This window comes from Narcine bancroftii, chromosome 10, assembly GCF_036971445.1.
Source record: "Narcine bancroftii isolate sNarBan1 chromosome 10, sNarBan1.hap1, whole genome shotgun sequence".
Taxonomy (NCBI): Eukaryota; Metazoa; Chordata; class Chondrichthyes; order Torpediniformes; family Narcinidae; genus Narcine; species Narcine bancroftii.
This window is the reverse complement of record NC_091478.1, coordinates 67,528,146-67,547,589: the sequence shown is the minus strand read 5'-3', so window position 1 is coordinate 67,547,589 and position 19,444 is coordinate 67,528,146. Positions and strand designations below refer to the sequence as shown.

Genomic DNA, 19,444 nt, shown 5'->3' with positions numbered 1-19,444 from the left:
GTTCCAACAGCCAATGTTGAGGAAAATTAGTTATTTTAAATCATATTATTTCAAACGTTGAGTGCCACATAGAAACAACTGTAATCATGATGGATTTTTTTTTAAAATGGTGCTAGGTAGAGTGGACCAGTTATTAATACTACATTACCATGTTACTCAGTGAGGAGCCCCATTGAGGCAGATCCGTAATTCTACAGCATCATTGTGGCATGAGTGAAACTGGTTTACATTATTCAGCTTGCAAAATATAATACCCAGTACTAACAACGATCAGTCACAACGTGCATGCAGCAAACTTGAGTCAAGTGCAAAAGAACTAACTGGATTGAAAAAAACGTCGTTTATCATTCCTAATGAGGAGGATTCTGTTGACACCGAGGTCAAGCGAGAAAGAAAACACACCTGGAGACGCTCAGTAGGTCAAACAGTGCCTTAATGGATGGAGCAAAAGGTAAAGATGCATCAGCAACGTTTCGGGCTGGAGCCCCTCATCACTGGATGTAATGAGGTTGTTATTAAGAGTGATAAACCAGCGGGGGTGGGGGTGGGGAGTACAGCAATGATTCTAATAGGTGTCCAAGCCAACAGCGGTACCTGTTCTAACTACCTGCATTAACCACTTCATTCCAAAATAAGACAGGCGTGTCAATCACGTTGGAGACATGATACTCGACTCGCCGCTTGGCAATACGAGTGGGTGTGGGCAGAAGGTGGCCAAGAGCGAGGATCGGGGTCGGTCGGGGTGGGGGGCTCCCGGCCGCCGGTGCCCGCCGTTACTCACCGCTGTGCGCGCTAAACCAGCGCGGAGCCAAGTGCAGCGGCAGGGAATCGGACAGCGCGGCCGCCGCCCGCGACCCCAGGTACAGCTGCAGTTCGCGGGTGCCCGGCCCTCCTCCCGTCTCCTGGTAACCGTTGCCAGCCGAGTCTGGCCCAGCGGCGGGACCGCCGCCTCCTCCTCCTCCGGTGCCGCCGCCTTGCTCACCGCCGCCGCCGTCCGATCGACTGCCTCCTCCTCCCGCCGCCGCCGAGCGCGCCCCGCCGCTGCCGTACAGCCCGAAGGGATGCGCCGGCTCCATCCCGGCCACGCTGCTCACCGAGCGAGTCCTCAGCCCCATGGTGTTGACGCCGCTCCGGTAGTGGCCGTAGTGAGCGGCGTGCACGGCGCTGTCGTCCGTCGACACGCCGGGGAAAGCGGTCCTCGAGCGGGCTGCCGTGCTCTGCTTCCCTCCCATCACCACAGGGAGAGGGAGAGGGGGGCTTCAGCCGCAGCAACAGAGGGGGGGAGGGGGGGAAGGAGAGGAGCCGAGGCCGCGGCCCCGGCCGAACGCACCGACAGCTGCCGCCGCCCCGCCCGCCGCCTCACTGAGGCGCCGCCGCCGCTGCTTCGGCCATCTCGCCCGCCGCCGATCCCCTCTGTCAGTCCCAGACGCCGCTTGCCACCGTCTATGCCAGGCCGTCTCTTGCCCCTTCCCTCTCGGCCATCGCTACTGCCCGCCCGGAGCTCCGTGACCGACCGACCGACCGCCCACTCCCGTAAGCGGCTCCAATCCCGGGAGCGCGCAGCCAAGCGCGCGAGCAGCAGCTGCCGCGAACAAAAGCGCCGACCGGCTCCTTTTGAAGAAGCAGGAAGTGTCTTGCAGGAAGCCACACATTTCCAGCGGCGTCGGGGTTTAACACTAATATCCACTTCCCCCTTTCTGTCCTGTTGTTGCAGGGGCCGAGTTTGTGTGTTGGGTGCCTCTCTCCCCGCTTGTTGTTGACGATGCGTGTCCCTGTCTCAAAAAGACGGTGGTGAACGGTGCCCGTCTTCGAACAAGTGCCCCAAAGTAAGTCCAAACTAGTAAAAAGCCGGCCATTGTTTCAGGAGAATGGTCTTGACCCACCTCCTTCCCAGACCCGCTGAGTTCCTCCGGCTTTGTCATCCAGAATCCAGCATCGACCTCTACTTTCCTCATTACAAATGCAACATTTCTCTCCCCCACCTCCACACCCCCCCCCCACCTCCCCCCCCCCACCTCTCCCCCCCCCCACCTCTCCCCCCCCCCACCTCCCCCCCCCACCACCTCCCCCCCCACCACCTCCCCCCCCCACCACCTCCCCCCACCCCCACTTCCCCCTCCACACTCCCCCCCCACCCCCACTTCCCCCCCCACACTCCCCCCCCCACCCCCACTTCCCCCCCCACACTCCCCCCCCACCCCCACTTCACACTCCCCCCCCCCCCCACCCCCACTTCCCCCTCCACACTCCCCACCTTTCTAGTTTAACAGGCATTCTCGAAATGGACTTTATTATTCAGCCTTGTCCAAAAAAAAACCCTGTCCCGTAGATTTGAGCGCATCGGGTCGGTCGAGGTGCGGTGGGGAGTGAGTGGATCATTTGTATGGTTAGTTGGCACGGCCGACATCGGGTTGCCGCTGTCATGGACCTAGGGAGTTGCCGGTGAACAGAAAACAGCATCATCTTGGGGGAGAGAAACGGCAATGGGGCCGGGAAAAGATCGTGAATGAGTGGGTGGAGGGATCTGGAGAACAAAGGGAATGAATGGGGTGGGGTCTTGCTTGCCGGCCCATCTGGATTTGCAGCTTTTGTTTTCTTTTGGGGAGCTGTTGCCTCGACTTGGCTGTCATCTCGCAACCCTGAGCGCAGAGGAGCCGACGCAACTCCAGGATGATGCCTTTGGTCCTCGAGCTGACTATCCTTGCGAGCAAGTTTGGAATAATACAGGAATAGCCGGAGTACTGTGTACTCCGACTGAGTACTTCCCACTGTATGGGAAATAGATGCACGGAGAGCGCGGGAAAGCGTTTCTCTAGCGGTCTGCAGCAGCAAACTCGGAGGGCGAAGGATCCGTAAGGACAACGGGCAGCGAGCATGGATGGTCTTGGAACAGACCACTGCGGGCCAATCCCGCGTCACTCTGACTGTCGCGCCTCGCACTCCGCCAGGCTCCGTGGCGTGCGACCCAGAGGGAGGCGTTTGTCCTGGGCAAGCACTCGCCTCCAATTCCTTGCCCTGGCCCACGGTGCCTCAAGCTGAAAAACTATAAGGCACCTTGTTCGTCTTCGCTCGCGAAGGGATGGGCCGAGGATGGAGGTGCAAGCTGTGGGACTGTCTTTTCCCCTGGAGTTGCCAGGAGACTCCCAGGCAATCCAGAAGAGTGTTCATGGGAAGTTTCACAGAACTATAGAGCAGTGCAGACAGAAACAGGCCCTTCAGCCATCTAATCTGTGCTGAACCGTCATTCTGCCCAATGCAGACCATAACCCTCCCAAAATTCTTGGTGCTCAGAATTATCAAGCTATTGGAAGTATGTGCTTTATTCCATCCTCTTCACTGTCTTCTTCAGCTCTTCCCTGACAGTTTGCTGGATTGTAATCCACCATAGATGGCAACATCAACATCACTATTCCAAAACAAATGAATTTATTAAACACCAATATACTCCTCAAAGTTCCAATTTATTGTTAGATACATACATGACATCATACACAACCCTGAGATTCTCTTTCCTGCAGGCCAGGCAGAATTTTGACTTATTGGTAAATGTAAACTGTATTCAAGAATAAAGATACCGTTCCCTCCATAATGCTTGGGGCAAAGATACATTTTTTTTTCTTTATTCGCCCCTGTGCTCCGCAGTTTTAAATTTGTAATCAAACAATTCACATGGAATTAAACATTTTATTCAAGGCTATTTTGGTTTGGCCATGTAGAAATTACCACACTTTTTATACATAGTCCCCTTGTTTCATGGCACCTTAATGTTTGAGACATTTCAGTTCACAGGTGTTTGAGGATACTTGGGTATGTTTGATTGTTTCATTGGTGCAGGTGTAATAGAGTCAAGTTGCTTCTAAGCTTTTGATCACCTTTGGAGTCTGTAGTGGCTATTTTTGAACATGAGGACCAGTGTTTTGCCAATGAAAGTCAAAGAAACCATTATGAGGTTGTAAAACAAGAATAAAACATGCAAACCATGGATCTTGGGCAGTTCCTTTATGCCTCCACACTTTGCTCTTGCCATCACTCTGACACAGGTTAATCTTGGTCTCATCTGTCCACAAGGGCTATTTCCAGATTTCTGTAGTCTCTTAAATACTTTGTGGCAAACTGTAAACTGGGCATCCTTTCTGTAGCTAACGAGTGGTTTACATCTTGCAATGTAGCCTTTGTATTTCTTTTCATGAAGCCTTCTGCAGAAAGTATTGATTGAAATATCCACACCTGCCTCCTGAAGAGTGTTTTTGATCTGTCGGACATGCATTCGGGGATTTTTCTTCATTCTTCTGTCATCAGCTGTGGAGGTTTTCCTTGGCCGACCAGTCCCTTTGTGATTACTGAGCTCACCCTTCTTAATGGTGTTCCAAACAATTGATTTTGGTAATCATAAGGTTTGGCTGATTTACCACTGTCTTGTAAACCAGGGGTCGCAAGTTCATTCCTCACAAGCACCTCATTTCTGCGAAGGGCGCTGAACAAAATGGTGACTCTCTATGTTCCTTGTGGTGAACAAAATTAAAGAATTTCATATATGTTATGTTATATATGTAGTATTATGTGACAATAATGGAACCTTTACCTTTCCTATTTTATTCTTGTTTTTCAGCCTCATAATGGCTTCTTTGACTTGAGTTGGCACACAATGCTAGACCTTGTGTTGAAAAATAGCATCTACAGACTCCAAAGCTTAGAAGCAAGCCTAGCTCTCTTGCACCTGCACCAATGAAACAATTAAACATACCTGAGAAATCATAAATACCCATGAAGCCATATGTTCCAAACACTATGGTCCTCTAAAATGAAGGGACTTTATATATAAAGTGCTATAATCTCTACATATATCCATTTACAGCACAGAAACAGGCCACTTCGTCTCTTCTAGTCCATGCCGAACATCTTCGCCCACCTAGTCCCACTGCCCTACATTCGGCCCATAACCCTCCATACCTCTCCTGTCCATATACCTATCCAACTTCTGAAGAAAGTACTGAGATGCCACCGCTTTTTCTTGTAGATTCTTCGATTACACGTAAATTGGGAAAATAAAGTGTAAAGAAACAAAGGTATAATGAAAATTATTTGTTGTTTGGATTCACCTCAGCTTGGAATAAAGAGGCACTAGATGCACAATGTCTTTTATGTGATTTTACAGATCTTTGCCCCCAACAAAATTAGTGTAAAAAGACATCTGGAAACAAATCATTCCCAGCTCAAAGGTAAGAGAACTAGATTCACTTGGAACCAGTAAAGGGTTCATGATGGAAACCGTAAAGAGAGCAAAGACAGAGAATGAGAATGCGACTCAAGCTTCTTACAGGCTAAGTTATCGAATTGCCCTTGCTGGAGAGGCCCACACTCCTGGAGAATCTATCATGATGCCTTGTACAAAGGACATAGTGAAGTGTATGTTCAACGAGCAGTTCAGCAGGAAAATTGATACAGTGTAAATGTCAAATAATACTGTAGCAAGGCATATTAGGGATCTAGCTGAGGACATTGAAGGGTCACTTGCTGTTATGTGATGTTTTTTCATGACAACTGGACGAGTCAACAGATGTAGTAGGTCTTCCAGTGTTGCTAGTCTTTGTTATGTGTATGAGAAGGATATTGAGGAAGATGTGCTTCTTTGTGAAATGATGCAAGGGTACACTACTGGGGAAGAAATTTTTAACTGCATCAATAACTACATGATGAAGAATGCCATTCCATGGAAAAAGTGTTTACACGTGTGCACAGATGGAGCCAAAGCTCTCACGGGGAAAGTTGCTGGGACAGTTTCTAAACTTGAGGGTTGAACCAAACTGCAACAGTAATGAAAAGAATGCCCATGCCCATGAAAAAGTGTTCGATGAAGCAGTCAAAATTGTTAATTATACCAAAAGTCGACCCCTGCAGTCCTGTTTGTTTAAAACTCTCGGTGAAGAAATGGGAAGCCAACACACAACCTTACCACTGCATACAGAGGTGAGATGGTCATCCTGGGGAAAAGTATTGGTGAGGCTATTCGAACTTCACCAAGAACAAGGGACTCAGAGTCTTCATTCTCAGAGTGCCTGTGCAGTTGCAGTTGGTTAATGTGACTAAACTGATAAAACTAATATGGCCCTATAAGGCAAAAAATGTGACTGTTTTTAATGTGTTGGACAAAGTGTCATTACTTTCTAGAAAAACTGACTTTTGAATTTCAACAGTGGAAGGAAGAAACTTTGATTGTTTTTCCAAACTGCAAGTCTTTGTAATAGAGCATGATGTGAGTGTCGACAAAGATTTACATGATGAAATGAAACAACACTTAACATTTTACACTTGATGAGTATGTTCCCGACAGTTCTAATAAGAACAAGAGATGGGTACAAAATCCTTTTGTTGTCACGACCCAACCCACCAATTTATCAGTACAATATGAAAACCTAATCAACTTGATGTCCAACTTTCAGTTGGGGCAAAGATTTAAGTATTTTCTGCTGACTAAGTTCTGGATTAGCCTGAGTGAAGAATATCTGTCCTTGCCAAAATCTGCATTGCATTTTACCATTTTCCACAATTACCCGTGCGAGGCCAGATTTTCATATTATAGAGCAACGGAAGCAAAATACAGAAACCGATTTGATGCTAGTCCTGGCATAAGGATACAATTATCTACTACTGTGCCCAACGTTAAGAAGATCTGTGAGGACAAGAAACAATTTCATTCATCCCATTAAATGTAAATTAGAGCCAACAAATGATTTCAACATGAAGAATGGTAAGTTTATTTAATTTCTTACTTTCTTTGTATATATACCAGGTATTGTAAAGTGTAATTGATGATTGGGGTTCCATGATTTCCAAGTGCTTCCCAAACGGGTTCCGTAACCTAAAAAAGTGAAGTCCTGCACTAGACCAACAGCGGAAATCCAATTCTTATCACTCAGGTCACCAAAGACTCTTGAAAACTTCTACAGGTGTAATGTGGAGAGCATTCTGTCTGATTGTATTATTGTCTGGTATGGAGGTGTCATCACTCAGGACAAGAAGAAAACCCAGAGGGGTGTTAACTCGACCTGTGACATCACGGGCACCAAACTTCACTCCATCAAGGACATCTTATGAAAGCAGCCTTGATCCTCAAAGATCCCGACCACCCAGGCCATGCCCTCTTCACTCTGCTAACATCAGGAAAAAGGTACAGGAGCCTGAAGACGAGCACCCAGCAACACAAAGACAGCTTCTCCCCCTCTGCCATCAGATTCCTGAATGAACAGTGAACCACAGACACTGCTTGACTTCGTCTTTCTTGTGCACTATTTTTATTTATTTTGTAAGATGGTTTATCTAAATGTTTGCACTGTGACGCTGCCGCAAAACAACAAATTTTGTGACATGTTCATGACAATAAATTCTGATTCTGATTCAGGTGGAAGAGATCAGCAAGAACAGATGCTGTCGTCTTCATGGATTCTACAATCTCAATAATCCTTGCTTGGGTTTTTGTGTTAATATATGCATGGAACGATGCCACCCACACCAATACACAGAGAAGAAAATAGGGGAGTTTAAGAGTCTATCAAAGCTTTGTTCACCACTAGCTGTTTAATTAGTGCTGTCATATTGGAGTGGTCCTTGAACTTCAGGTACTGTTAGCTCCTGTTATACAAAGGGAAGTCCATTACTAATCTATTGTATCATTTAAAAAGCAAATTCAAAAGAACAAGATGTTAAGGAAGCTGGCCATATACTTTGCATTGAAATAGTTTCATTGCAGGTAAAATGAATTACAACAATTCGGAGGACACCTGTGCCCCAGAATGCTCTCGTGAGCTTATGCCGAATGACCATTGTAGCCTTAGGTAACCTGGAAGGGAACTTTTTACTCTCCCATTGTCTGACAACTTCCTTGTCTTCCCAACACTTCACATGCTGCTGATTCCCTAAATCCTTGATGTCAGAGAAACAACATGAGGCATCTTTGAATTAAACTGGTACAACCCAGCTTCAGTCATGGCATCTCTCACTGAATGAATTTCCTCACAGTTATCGATTTATATAGCTTGTAGACATCCTACTGCATTCGTAGAAAATGAGCCAGTAATTCATGTCCTTGAGTTGTGCCCTTCTCGATCATTACCTTGCTTCATATTAAATGATGAACAAAAGCTTTATGTTCCTGTTAGGTTAAAAGGAGGGGCAAAAGGTTTGAGAGAGCCGTGGTTTTCAAGGAATATTGGAAACTTGGTTCGAAGAAAAAGGGAGGCGTACATTAGATATAAGAAGCATGGAGTTAAGGAGATGTTTGAAAGATACATTGAATGTAAGAGGAATCTTAAGAGAGGAATTAGGAAAGCTAAAAGAAGATACGAGAAAACTATGGCAAGCAGGGTGAAAACTAATCCAAAAGAGTTCTACAAATATGTTAATGGTAAGAGGAAAGCTAGAGACAAAATTGGTCCCTTAGAAAATCAGAGTGGAAAACTGTGTGTGGAACCTAGAGAAATGGGGGAGATATTGAACAGTTTCTTTTCTTCGGTATTCACTAAGGAGAAGGATATTGGGAGATGTGGGATAAAAAAAGCAAATTGGGTAAATATGGGGAATATAGAGATTACAAAAGGTGTAGTTTTAAGGCTTTTGAAGAATATAAAGGTGGATAAGTCTCCGGGACCAGACGGGATCTTCCCCAGGACATTGAGAGAAGTGAAGGAGGAAATAGCAGAGGCTCTGGCGGTAATTTTTCAAATGTCATTAGATATGGGGATAGTGCCGGAGGATTGGCACATTGCGCATGTGGTTCTGTTATTTAAAAAGGGTTCAAGGAGGAAGCCTGGCAACTATCGGCCTGTAAGTTTGACGTCTGTGGTAGGTAAATTAATGGAGAAAATTCTTAGAGATAGTACTTATAAACATCTGGATAGACAGGGTCTGATCAGGAGCACTCAACATGGATTTGTGGGAGGAAGGTCATGTTTGACCAATCTGATTGAATTTTTTGAAGAGGTGACTAGGAATGTGGATGAGGGTAGCGCAGTGGATGTTGTCTCTATGGACTTCAGTAAGGCCTTCAATAAGGTACCACATGGAAGGTTAGTTAGGAAGGTGCAGTCTTTAGGTATAAATTTTAAGATAGTCAAATGGATTGAACATTGGCTAAAAGGGAGAGGCCAGAGAGTGGTAGTGGATAATTGTCTGTCAGGTTGGAGGCTGGTGACCAGTGGTGTGCCTCAAGGATCTGTATTGGGCCCATTGTTGTTCGTTATATACATTAATGATCTAGATGATGGGGTGGTGAATTGGATTAGTAAATATGCAGACGATACTAAGATAGGTGGAATAGTGGATAATGAAGAAGGTTTTCAAGGATTGCAGAGGGATTTGGGCTGCTTAGAAAAGTGGGCTGAAAAATGGCAGATGGAATTTAATGCTGATAAGTGTGAGGTGCTTCATTTTGGTAAGAAGAATCAGAATAGGACATATGTGGTAAATGGGAGAGCATTGAGGAATACAGAAGAGCAGAAAGATTTAGGAGTAACGGTACATCGTTCCCTGAAGGTAGAAACTCACGTGAATAGGGTGGTGAAGAAGGCTTTTAGTATGCTGGCCTTTATCAATCATTGCATGGAATATAGGAGTTGGGAGGTGATGTTGATATTGTATAAGACGTTGGTGCGGCCTAATTTGGAGTTCTGTGTGCAGTTCTGGTCGCCTAATTATAGGAAGGATATAAACAGAGTGGAGAGAGTGCAGAGAAGGTTTACCAGAATGTTGCCTGGGTTTAAGCATCTGGAGTATGGGGAGAGATTGGACAGATTGGGTCTTTATTCTTTGGAGCGTAGAAGGTTGAGAGGGGATTTGATAGAAGTATTTAAAATTATGAAAGGGATAGACAGAATGGATGTGGATAGACTATTTCCGTTAAGAGGAGGAAAGTTTAAAACAAGAGGACATGAGTTAAGAATTAAGGGGCAGAGGTTTAGAGGTAACATGAGGGGGAACTTCTTTACTCAGAGAGTGGTAGCTGTGTGGAATGATCTTCCGGGAGAAATAGTGGCGGCGGAGTCAATTGTATTATTTAAGAAAAGGTTGGACAGGTATATGGATGAGAAGAAGATGGAGGGTTATGGGCATTGTGCAGGGAGGTGGGACTAGAAAGGGGTGTTTGGTTCGGTGCGGACTAGAAGGGCCTAATGGCCTGTTTCCGTGCTGTAATTGTTATGTTAATATGTTATATGTTGCCTTCAAAACCAATGTATAAATCCACTGCACCAACCAATCCCCCTCCTCCACACACCTGTAAATCAAGGCTAATTCTTCTATATCAATTGTGGTACATGAAAGTGTGCCCCTTTCAGAACCACGTGTATCGTGAGACGTGATTAAAAAAAAACCAAACTTGGAGTCAACACTTTGCCCTTGAAATGAAAATCATAAAAACTGCAGATGTTGGAAATCTAAATTGAAGTGAAATTTGCTGGAAACACAGGGCAGGTCAGGAACCATCGATTGGAAAGAGAAATCAGGTTTATGTTTCAGGGCTGAGACTGTCATAAGCAGTAAGGTTAGGTTTTAGGTTCTCAACCAACTAGTATTGAATAAGTGTAACTGGCTTCAGTATATTTTGTAGGTCACTCTATCCTTGTCGATTGCTTTTGGAAACAGCAACTCAAAGGAGTCAAAAAATGCAATAATAAACGGTTTTATTAATAAAAGTAATGTTACAACAGTGGCCATATTACATAAGTGCTCTTCGACCATGCACAATGTCGGCTACGAAAGACAAGGAGCAGATAAGCACGTGGCTCTGTCTCCACACACAATGGAGGGCTACACAGGTGTCCTGTGCATAGTAAACCCTGTCCAAGTGAATGATTCACGCACGGTAGTTGTCTTGTGCACACAGCGTGATGGGTACAAAAAATGGACCTTGGAATGGTGGGTGCTCCACCCTTACACAATGGGAATTCCAAACCCAGGCTGAAGTCTTGCATCATGGGTGTCTTGCTGCTCATTGAGTTGCATGGCCCATCTCTCCATCGATCATTATTGTAACAGGACACAAAGTATGTCTGTAACTGAAAAAACTGCATGCTTTTCAGTAATTGAGGTTAACAATTTCACCATCCTGCTCCAGTTTAAATTTATTTTTCATTTTTGTAGAAGAACTTTATTCAACTATGATTATTTTATAAATTGTCAGTGACAATAGACAATAGACAATAGGAGCTGGAGTAGGCCATTTGGCCCGTCGGGCCAGCACCGCCATTTTAGATCATGGCTGATCATTACCGTCAGTACCCCTTTCCAGCCTTATCCCCATAACCCTTAACTCCGTTACCCACAAGAATCAAATTCCATGAAACATTAAAAGTAATGGAACTGAATAAATACGGGAACACACATTCTAGTGTTTGTATTCCTAGAAAAAAGACAAGACACAAACTATTTGTTAAAGATTTGATGAAATTTTTGGACAGGATCGGTTTTAGATGAAGCTGTACTCAATTACTCAATGCATTTCACCAATGAATAATTTGGACAACCTCTTGGGAGGACTTTGAAATGATAACCCCTCATTCCTGGTGCTTGCGTTCAAAAATGGTTCTCCTCTGGATTTGGTGAAGAGTAATAAAGCTGATGAAAAATGTCAATACCCTTGTCTTTATGGGTTTCTGGGAGCTCTGTATGTCTCCTGGTGCGAAAGGTTGTTCAAACTGCGCCATCTGGTGGCCATTGCTGATTATTTTTAGATTTATATACATGACTTCGCATACAACCTTGAAATTCTTTTCCTAATTGGTAGTGGAATAAAAAAAAACTGTTCACAACACATAATCAAATAAAGAAATGTACACAAACTAACTGAGGGGCAAAAAAACCCACAATCAATAAAGTGCAAAAGTAAGAGCACTTAAATGAGTCCCTGATTGAGTTTGTCATTGAGGAGTCTGATGGTGGAGGGGCAACAGCTGTTCCGGAACCTGGTGGTGTGAGTCTTGTGGCACCTAGACCTCTTAACCCAACCAGATTATTTGAATAATATTCTGCTTCTCTTTTGTGCACCAAAGTGTGTGGTTGGACGTTTCTGTACACTGTATTCCATCTGTCAGGTTCTTGCAACTCAATTTGTCATTTTCTCCTACTACAATCCCATCTAGTTTAGTAGCATTAGCAAATTTAGAAATATGATCACTCAGCCAAGCCCTTAATCTAATCAGTTAATAGCTGGGACCCAAGCACCGATCCTTGTGGTATCCCACTAGACCCAACTTGCCAACCCGAGAAAGATCCATTTATTCCCACTCTTTCCATTATGTTCAATAATAAATATCAGTATACTAATCTGACTCTGTGTGCTGAAACCTTGTTGACCAAACTCTTGTGCAGCACCTTCTCAAACACCTGAAAATCCAAATACACCACATGAACTGGTTCCCTTTACCCACTCCATGTTACATCCAAAAGGTTCTCCAGTAGATTGGGCCGCATGGTTAGTGTAGCAGTTAATGCAGTACCTGTGACTTGGGTTCAAATCCGCCACTGTCTGCATGGGTTTCCTCTGGGTGCTCGGTTTCTTCCCACATTCCAAAGACATATGACCCAGGAATTGGTCACATGGGTATATTTGAGTGGCATGGGCTCATGGGCCAGAAGGGCCTGTTACTTTAAAAAATACATTAATTTACTCAATAGGAATGACTTTCAGAAATCCACAGGGACTCTACTTTTTGTTCTTTACCAGATGATTACTTATCAAATTCTTCAATATGCATTTCAACATTTTGCCTGCTACCATAGGGTCAGTTGTTCTCACTTTATTCTCCCTTGCCCTTGATGGGATCACATTTGATACCCTCAAATCCACAGGACTCCATCAAAATCAGGATTTATTGTCATGAGATTTGCTGTTTTGCGCCAGGCATCATAGTCCAAACATTCATATTATAACCATCTTACAGCATTACCATAAAAATTAAAATAACCACAATAATGGGGCACGAAAAGTAAGGCAGTGTCTTTGGTTCATTGATCATTCAGGAATCTGATGGCAGTGGGGAAGAAGCTGTCCTTGTGCCGCTGAGTGCTGTACCTTTTTCCTGATGATAGCAGAGTGAAGAGGGTTGTGGTGACGTTGAGTGAAAGGCTGCTTTCATAAGATACCGCCTCATGTAGATGTCCTCGATGGAGTGCAGTCCGGTGCTTGTGATGTCGCAGGCCGAGTTAACAACCCTCTGGAGTTTATTCTTGTCCTGAGAGTTGGCACCTCCATACTAGGCATGGCTTTTTTTTGGCCAGTCCTGTTGCAAATTGTTTTAATTTACTGACAAACACCTCTGACTATACTTCGTATCTCACAAGGATTTTTCTTTTCAAATTGTACTGGATAACTGGAGACTGGTTGACTCTGATGACCACATCTTAAAACATCACCTCAAAGGGCTATTGTCAAGGTTGCTGAACTGGAAACAGTGAAAAGCTCACATTTCTGGGAGAAATAAGCCATAGCTAAGGTTGCTTGTTAAAATTGGAGGGAGGGAGTGGGAAACAGCTTTAATGAACAGAAATATGGGGTTTTCATTAGCACAGCTTTGTATTGTGTTATGGTTCCTCTTCCAACTGATCTCAATCAAACACTTCATTTCTGTGGTGGGAAAGCATTAAAGCCATGTGCGGCTTTCATTTGGATCCAGGACGCTCAAGGTTAGTGTTATAAAATGTGTTAAAATGGAGCCTTGTCAAACCTCCTTCTACAGATAGAGGTGAGAACATGGTACCCCTTTCCACTGGGAAACCAGCCAGAATGCTCTCCACGGTACACCTGTAGAGGTTTGCATGAGTCTTCATTGACATACTGAATCTCCGCAGATACGTCACAAATTTTAGCTGCTGATGAGCCTTCTTTGTGATTGCTTCAACGTGGAAGCTCCAGGACAGATTCTCAGAGATGTCATGTCATAAAATTTCAGGGAAACATTTCACTGAAGGCAGAGAGAGACATTTTGAAACTAGACTGAATAAATTGACCATCCTGTGAAAGACACAGGGGTGAAACAGTAGTCTATGGAGAGCGAGGGAGATGCTGTTCTGTATTGTATTATCCTTACGTAGGAGATACTCAAAGTGAGTGGCTTTAAAGTAAGTAAGACCACTTTGCTCTTGATTAAAACATAAATCATTGTGAAGTTCACAGTCCTATAACCCTAACAAGATAGGGGTGAAACTTGTGAAAACACTCATATGAAAAATAACTCTCTGAAAGACAACTCATCTAAAGGCTGTAAGTTTAAAGAGAACTGAAGACATGATGTTTAAAAGTCCTTCATAATTACTTCTGAACTGCAATTTAAATATCTTCAAGCAACACAAGATGTTTGATGCTGAAGTTTAAAATTGAATTTTCAGACAAGCTCAAACTGTAATGGTTTGGATTTTGACACACCCACCTATCTACATTTCCACATAGTGGGAATTAAGTTAGAGTTAAATTTAGAGATAAATAAGAAGTGTTGTGTTATTAATAGTTTAATAAAAAATATTATTTTGAATTTACCAGCGTTAGTTCATAACATGGATTTCAGTTTCACCAACTTTTCATGAACTTTTTTATTAAGATGTCACATATTTCTTTTCAATTCCTCCTTCTTACTTAACTCCTCCATTGTTCCTGTCTATCACCTCATTCATTCCCTTATCCGGTACAATTTGAAAAGAAAAATCCTTGTGAGATACGAAGTATAGTCAGAGGTGTTTGTCAGTAAATTAAAACAATTTGCAACAGGACTGGCCAAAAGCCATTGCCAGAGTAAAGCTGCTGTAGTTTAAATGAAGATTTAATGGAGGAATTGTTCCTTTTATTAATTCTGGAGTACACTGACATTCTCACTCAAAATGGATTTCATTGGACAACAACTCCCCCCCCACTAGAAGATTTGCTTCCTGAAAAAAATGGTGATTATGATAAACAACTTCAAGCTGAACACAAAGATCATTACAGATTTGCTGTATCACATAGGAAGTTGGAGAAACATTTTATTGTAATTAGCATGTGTAATCGCACATTGATGCTGATACATTGCAATAGTTTAACTGATCTAAAAATCTTTTGCTGCAGATTTTCATTTGTGTTCAGCATCCGATACCTCTTGTATCGGTGTCCAAGAATAGCCCACCTCTATCAGTCTGCTGCCTGGCATGAGACTCCCAACAGCAATCTCCAGTAGCCGCCAGCAACCTGCTGCATGCGGGGTCTTTCAGCCTCACAGTCCCCTCACTGGTCCGCCGCTGTGGTCACCATCCCCATAGGTCGTCTCCCTGCTTCTCCTTCTCAGACAGGGGATGGTCTCCCTGTTTTCTGGTTCCCTGTGCCAGTCCTCCGCTCCCCCGGAGTCTGCATCCCCTCATGGCTGCTGCCAATTAGAGGCGCCGCCATCTTGGGCGCAGAGCCTGCAGGATTTTAAATAAAAATACTGCCGGCTCCTTTAACGGGCCGTTCAAAGTCTGAGCGGAGCTGACGGCAGTTGACTGGCCGGCTGGACCCACGAGAGCGCTGTATCTCTGCTCCTCGCTTCCTGCGGGTCCGCTCCAACTGCAGTGCCATTTTTTAAAAAAATTCATTTAATCAAATGGTAGTCACAAAAGCATTCTGCACAGAAACAGGTAATCAGTCCCTCCGTCCTCAGCAATATCAGCCATCATTTCCACAAACCCTGCCATAAAGGAACCTCTTCACAGCCTCGTCTCACAACTACCTTCAGGTAGAAAGGACAGAAGCCTGAAGATCAGTACCTCTAGTTCCAACAGCTATCAGGTTCTTGACCCTCCCGTTGTTACGCTGATCACAGACTGCTCCAACACTACAAAAAGAACACTACTTTTTTCTCCCCATTCTGGTAACTGTGAATATTTATCTATCTTTTGTATCTATTACCTCCTTTTGATTTAAATTGCTGATCGGTATAATCTTTTCTCATGAAGTATCTGTTTGGCTCCAACAAGCAAGAATTTCGGCAAATAATGCATGTGACAACCTCATTATCATTATCCCTCTTTTGTCTCCCCCATATTCCCACCGCCACCAGTTAACCTACCCCCCTGCAAGTCTTTGCGATGTGAAGGATCCTGGAAGACCAAGGAGCCCATGCAGACTCCACACCAACAGCATCCAGGGTCAGGATTGAACCAGAGTCTCCAGTACCACAAGGTTGCATCTCTACCAGCTGCACGCTACTGGCTGGGTCAACCACGCACAAAGAGAAAGTGGAAGATGTCTTCTGCATGCCAGAGCCATGGTTAATCTTCGAATATTAGATTAATGACTTGTTCTGCTGGCCATTGGAGTATAGATTGTCCAACAGGTGTATCACAGAACAACAAAGATTACAACCTCAAAACCAATTTACAAGCTGTGACCTCCTTTGGGATCACAGGTGTTGTGATTTCTTTAAGGGCAGCTAACTGCCAGTTCACCTGCCGTTCATCATACAGTGGCTAGATGGCACCATTTGTTGTGCAATTGGGTGCTGAGTCTTGAGCAAGAACACTATCCCATAATCTCCCCTGTAGTCATTCTCTTTCTTCTTTGGCTTGGCTTCACGGACGAAGATTTATGGAGGGGGTAAAAGTCCACGTCAACTGCAGGCTCGTTTGTGGCTGACAAGTCCGATGCGGGACAGGCAGACACGGTTGCAGCGGCTGCAGGGGAAAATTGGTTGGTTGGGGTTGGGTGTTGGGTTTTTCCTCCTTTGCCTTTTGTCAGTGAGGTGGGCTCTGTGGTCTTCTTCAAAGGAGGTTGCTGCCCGCCAAACTGTGAGGCGCCAAGATGCACGGTTTGAGGCGATATCAGCCCACTGGCGGTGGTCAATGTGGCAGGCACCAAGAGATTTCTTTAGGCAGTCCTTGTACCTTTTCTTTGGTGCACCTCTGTCACGGTGGCCAGTGGAGAGCTCGCCATATAACACGATCTTGGGAACTACTCTTTGCAGACGATGCCACTTTAGTTGCCCATTCAGAGCCAGCTCTTCAGCGCTTGACGTCCTGTTTTGCGGAAACTGCCAAAATGTTTGGCCTGGAAGTCAGCCTGAAGAAAACTGAGGTCCTCCATCAGCCAGCTCCCCACCATGACTACCAGCCCCCCACATCTCCATCGGGCACACAAAACTCAAAACGGTCAACCAGTTTACCTATCTCGGCTGCACCATTTCATCAGATGCAAGGATCGACAATGAGATAGACAACAGACTCGCCAAGCCAAATAGTGCCTTTGGAAGACTACACAAAAGAGTCTGGAAAAACAACCAACTGAAAAACCTCACAAAGATAAGCGTATACAGAGCCGTTGTCATACCCACACTCCTGTTCGGCTCCGAATCATGGGTCCTCTACTGGCATCACCTACGGCTCCTAGAACGCTTCCACCAGCGTTGTCTCCGCTCCATCCTCAACATCCATTGGAGCGCTTTCATCCCTAACGTCGAAGTACTCGAGATGGCAGAGATCGACAGCATCGAGTCCACGCTGCTGAAGATCCAGCTGCGCTGGGTGGGTCACGTCTCCAGAATGGAGGACCATCGCCTTCCCAAGATCGTGTTATATGGCCTGTAGTCATTACGCAAGAGGCAAATATCCCACTCACCAAAACCTGCTGGGCCCTTTACAGAGCATCTCCTGAGGAAAATGCTTGACTTGAGAATTCCCTCAATTATTTCCACTGCTTCTGACAAGATGGTGGAATCAGATACAATCACAATGTTGAAGTGGCATTTCTACAGGCACTTAAATAGGTGAGGCCAAGGGCCATGGTTCTATTGCAGGAAGATGGGCCAGGGCATATGAGCAAAGAGGTCCACATGGATGTGATGAGCCCAATGGCCTGTTTCTGTGCCTCGACTCTAAGGCAACAACTTGCATTTGTAGAAGAGATTTATTATCGTAAAATTCATTACATTTCACACTATTCACACACACAGAAATATATAGTCAACCAGAATTCATTTAAGTGGCAGATCAAGAGTTTGGATTGAGGGTTTTACTTAAGTTGGGGGAAAAGCGGGATAGGAAGCAAAAGGGTGGATGGGACTTGTTAGATCAGAAAACGGGGGTTATAATGATTGAGGTCAGTCAGAGATGTAGTCGAGGGAGGCACCTCATCAGCTGGGACCAAGTCCACCAGAGTAATAGAAAAGGGAGCACACCGTCAGCGTCGTTCGGAGGCCTGTCTGGAACCTACCTGGTTTACCTCATACATGCCAGGAGGGCAAATGTAGTCAGTCCCTAACTCAAGAGGATCAAGGACCTCTCATCTCCCACCACCTGATCATCGGTGGTCTGGGGGAAGAGATGGGTCAAACCCTGTGAGATGAAAGCAAGTATCAAGACTCTCCTTGGGGACTGCGGTTTGAGGTGGGGCATGGCTTCCCCTCTGCCCAGCTGTGGGCTCACTCAGGTGCTTCAGTTCCAACAATGGAAGAATGCCAACACATCCAAAACACCTCACTCCTTTAGAACATCCTGAAGGCAATGGGAAAAGCACCATAGAAATACTGGACTTAATTTCTGTCATTAACAAGTAGTCTGCTAGGGGACTTGAAATGGCACAGCAATAGTTTGGAACAGCTACCACACCCATCAAATTCTTTCATCCCTGGTGTAATCAAGGTATACAAGTCCAAGAATTCTTCAGCCTCCTTTGAAACTATCAGCTATCATTACCTATCAATGAAGAGGATTTCAATTTAAATTTAGACATCCAGCAGGGAGAGAGGTCCTTTCCGCCCATGACTGCTGTGTTACTCAATTACACCCAATCGACCTACAACCCCGATACATTTTGAACCGGTTGAGGAGACCCAGACGACCTGGAGGAAACCCATGCATACACAAGGAGGATGCAAATGTGGGGAAAATGTACAAACTCCTTAGCCGGTGTGGGATTTGAACCCCAGTCTTGATCGTGGGCACTGTAATAGCATTGCACTAACCACTAGGCTAACCATGCCGCCTACTTTACTGCAGGCAATTGTCGTGGTCTCAGAGGCTCCTACTAGATTTATAGATGGCTGATAAATATGTCTTAGGGCCTGTCAAGATACCACAATATCCTCAGCAATGATGATATTGGTACTACTCCGCATGTTTGTCAGCTTCACCTTTGTTGTAAATGATCTCAGTTCTGTATTGCCACTGACAACAGCCACTTTAGGCTTGACAGCCTTCCAGTGCAGTGAGATGTTGGTGAGGGAATCCTGCTGACTGGCACATTCCAGGCTGCAGGAATGTATGTTGAGGGGTGCAATGAGGCTTGGTTGCAGCCAATGTGAAGTCCTTGTAGGGGGAGTGGGGGAGTGGGGGAGTGGGGGAGAACAGGTCTGGAATCCTTCTACGACTGATAATTGTCATGGTAGAGCAAAGTCGTCAGGAGAAGTGGAGAGACCAGTCGATGCCATGTAGGTACCTGAGGTCCTTGTGAGGGTGG

General features: G+C 45.0%; 1 protein-coding gene across 7 annotated transcripts in view; it reads right to left on the bottom strand.

Moving 5' to 3' along the window:
• Positions 1-1,815, bottom strand: part of znrf1 (zinc and ring finger 1) — a 236,095-nt gene extending 234,280 nt beyond the window's left edge. For 3 of the 7 annotated variants that reach the window (XR_011345699.1, XR_011345698.1, XR_011345700.1), the window contains exon 1: positions 782-1,651. Coding sequence is in view for 3 of the 7 variants with exons in the window: in XM_069901220.1 (XP_069757321.1) it covers positions 782-1,232 (451 nt within the window). In the remaining 4 variants the exon portion in view is untranslated. Of the gene's footprint in view, positions 1-781 lie in introns of all 7 variants that reach the window. The other 4 variants (XR_011345697.1, XM_069901219.1, XM_069901221.1 and 1 more) reach the window with 3 other exon arrangements.
• Between the last annotated feature and the right edge of the window lie 17,629 nt (positions 1,816-19,444).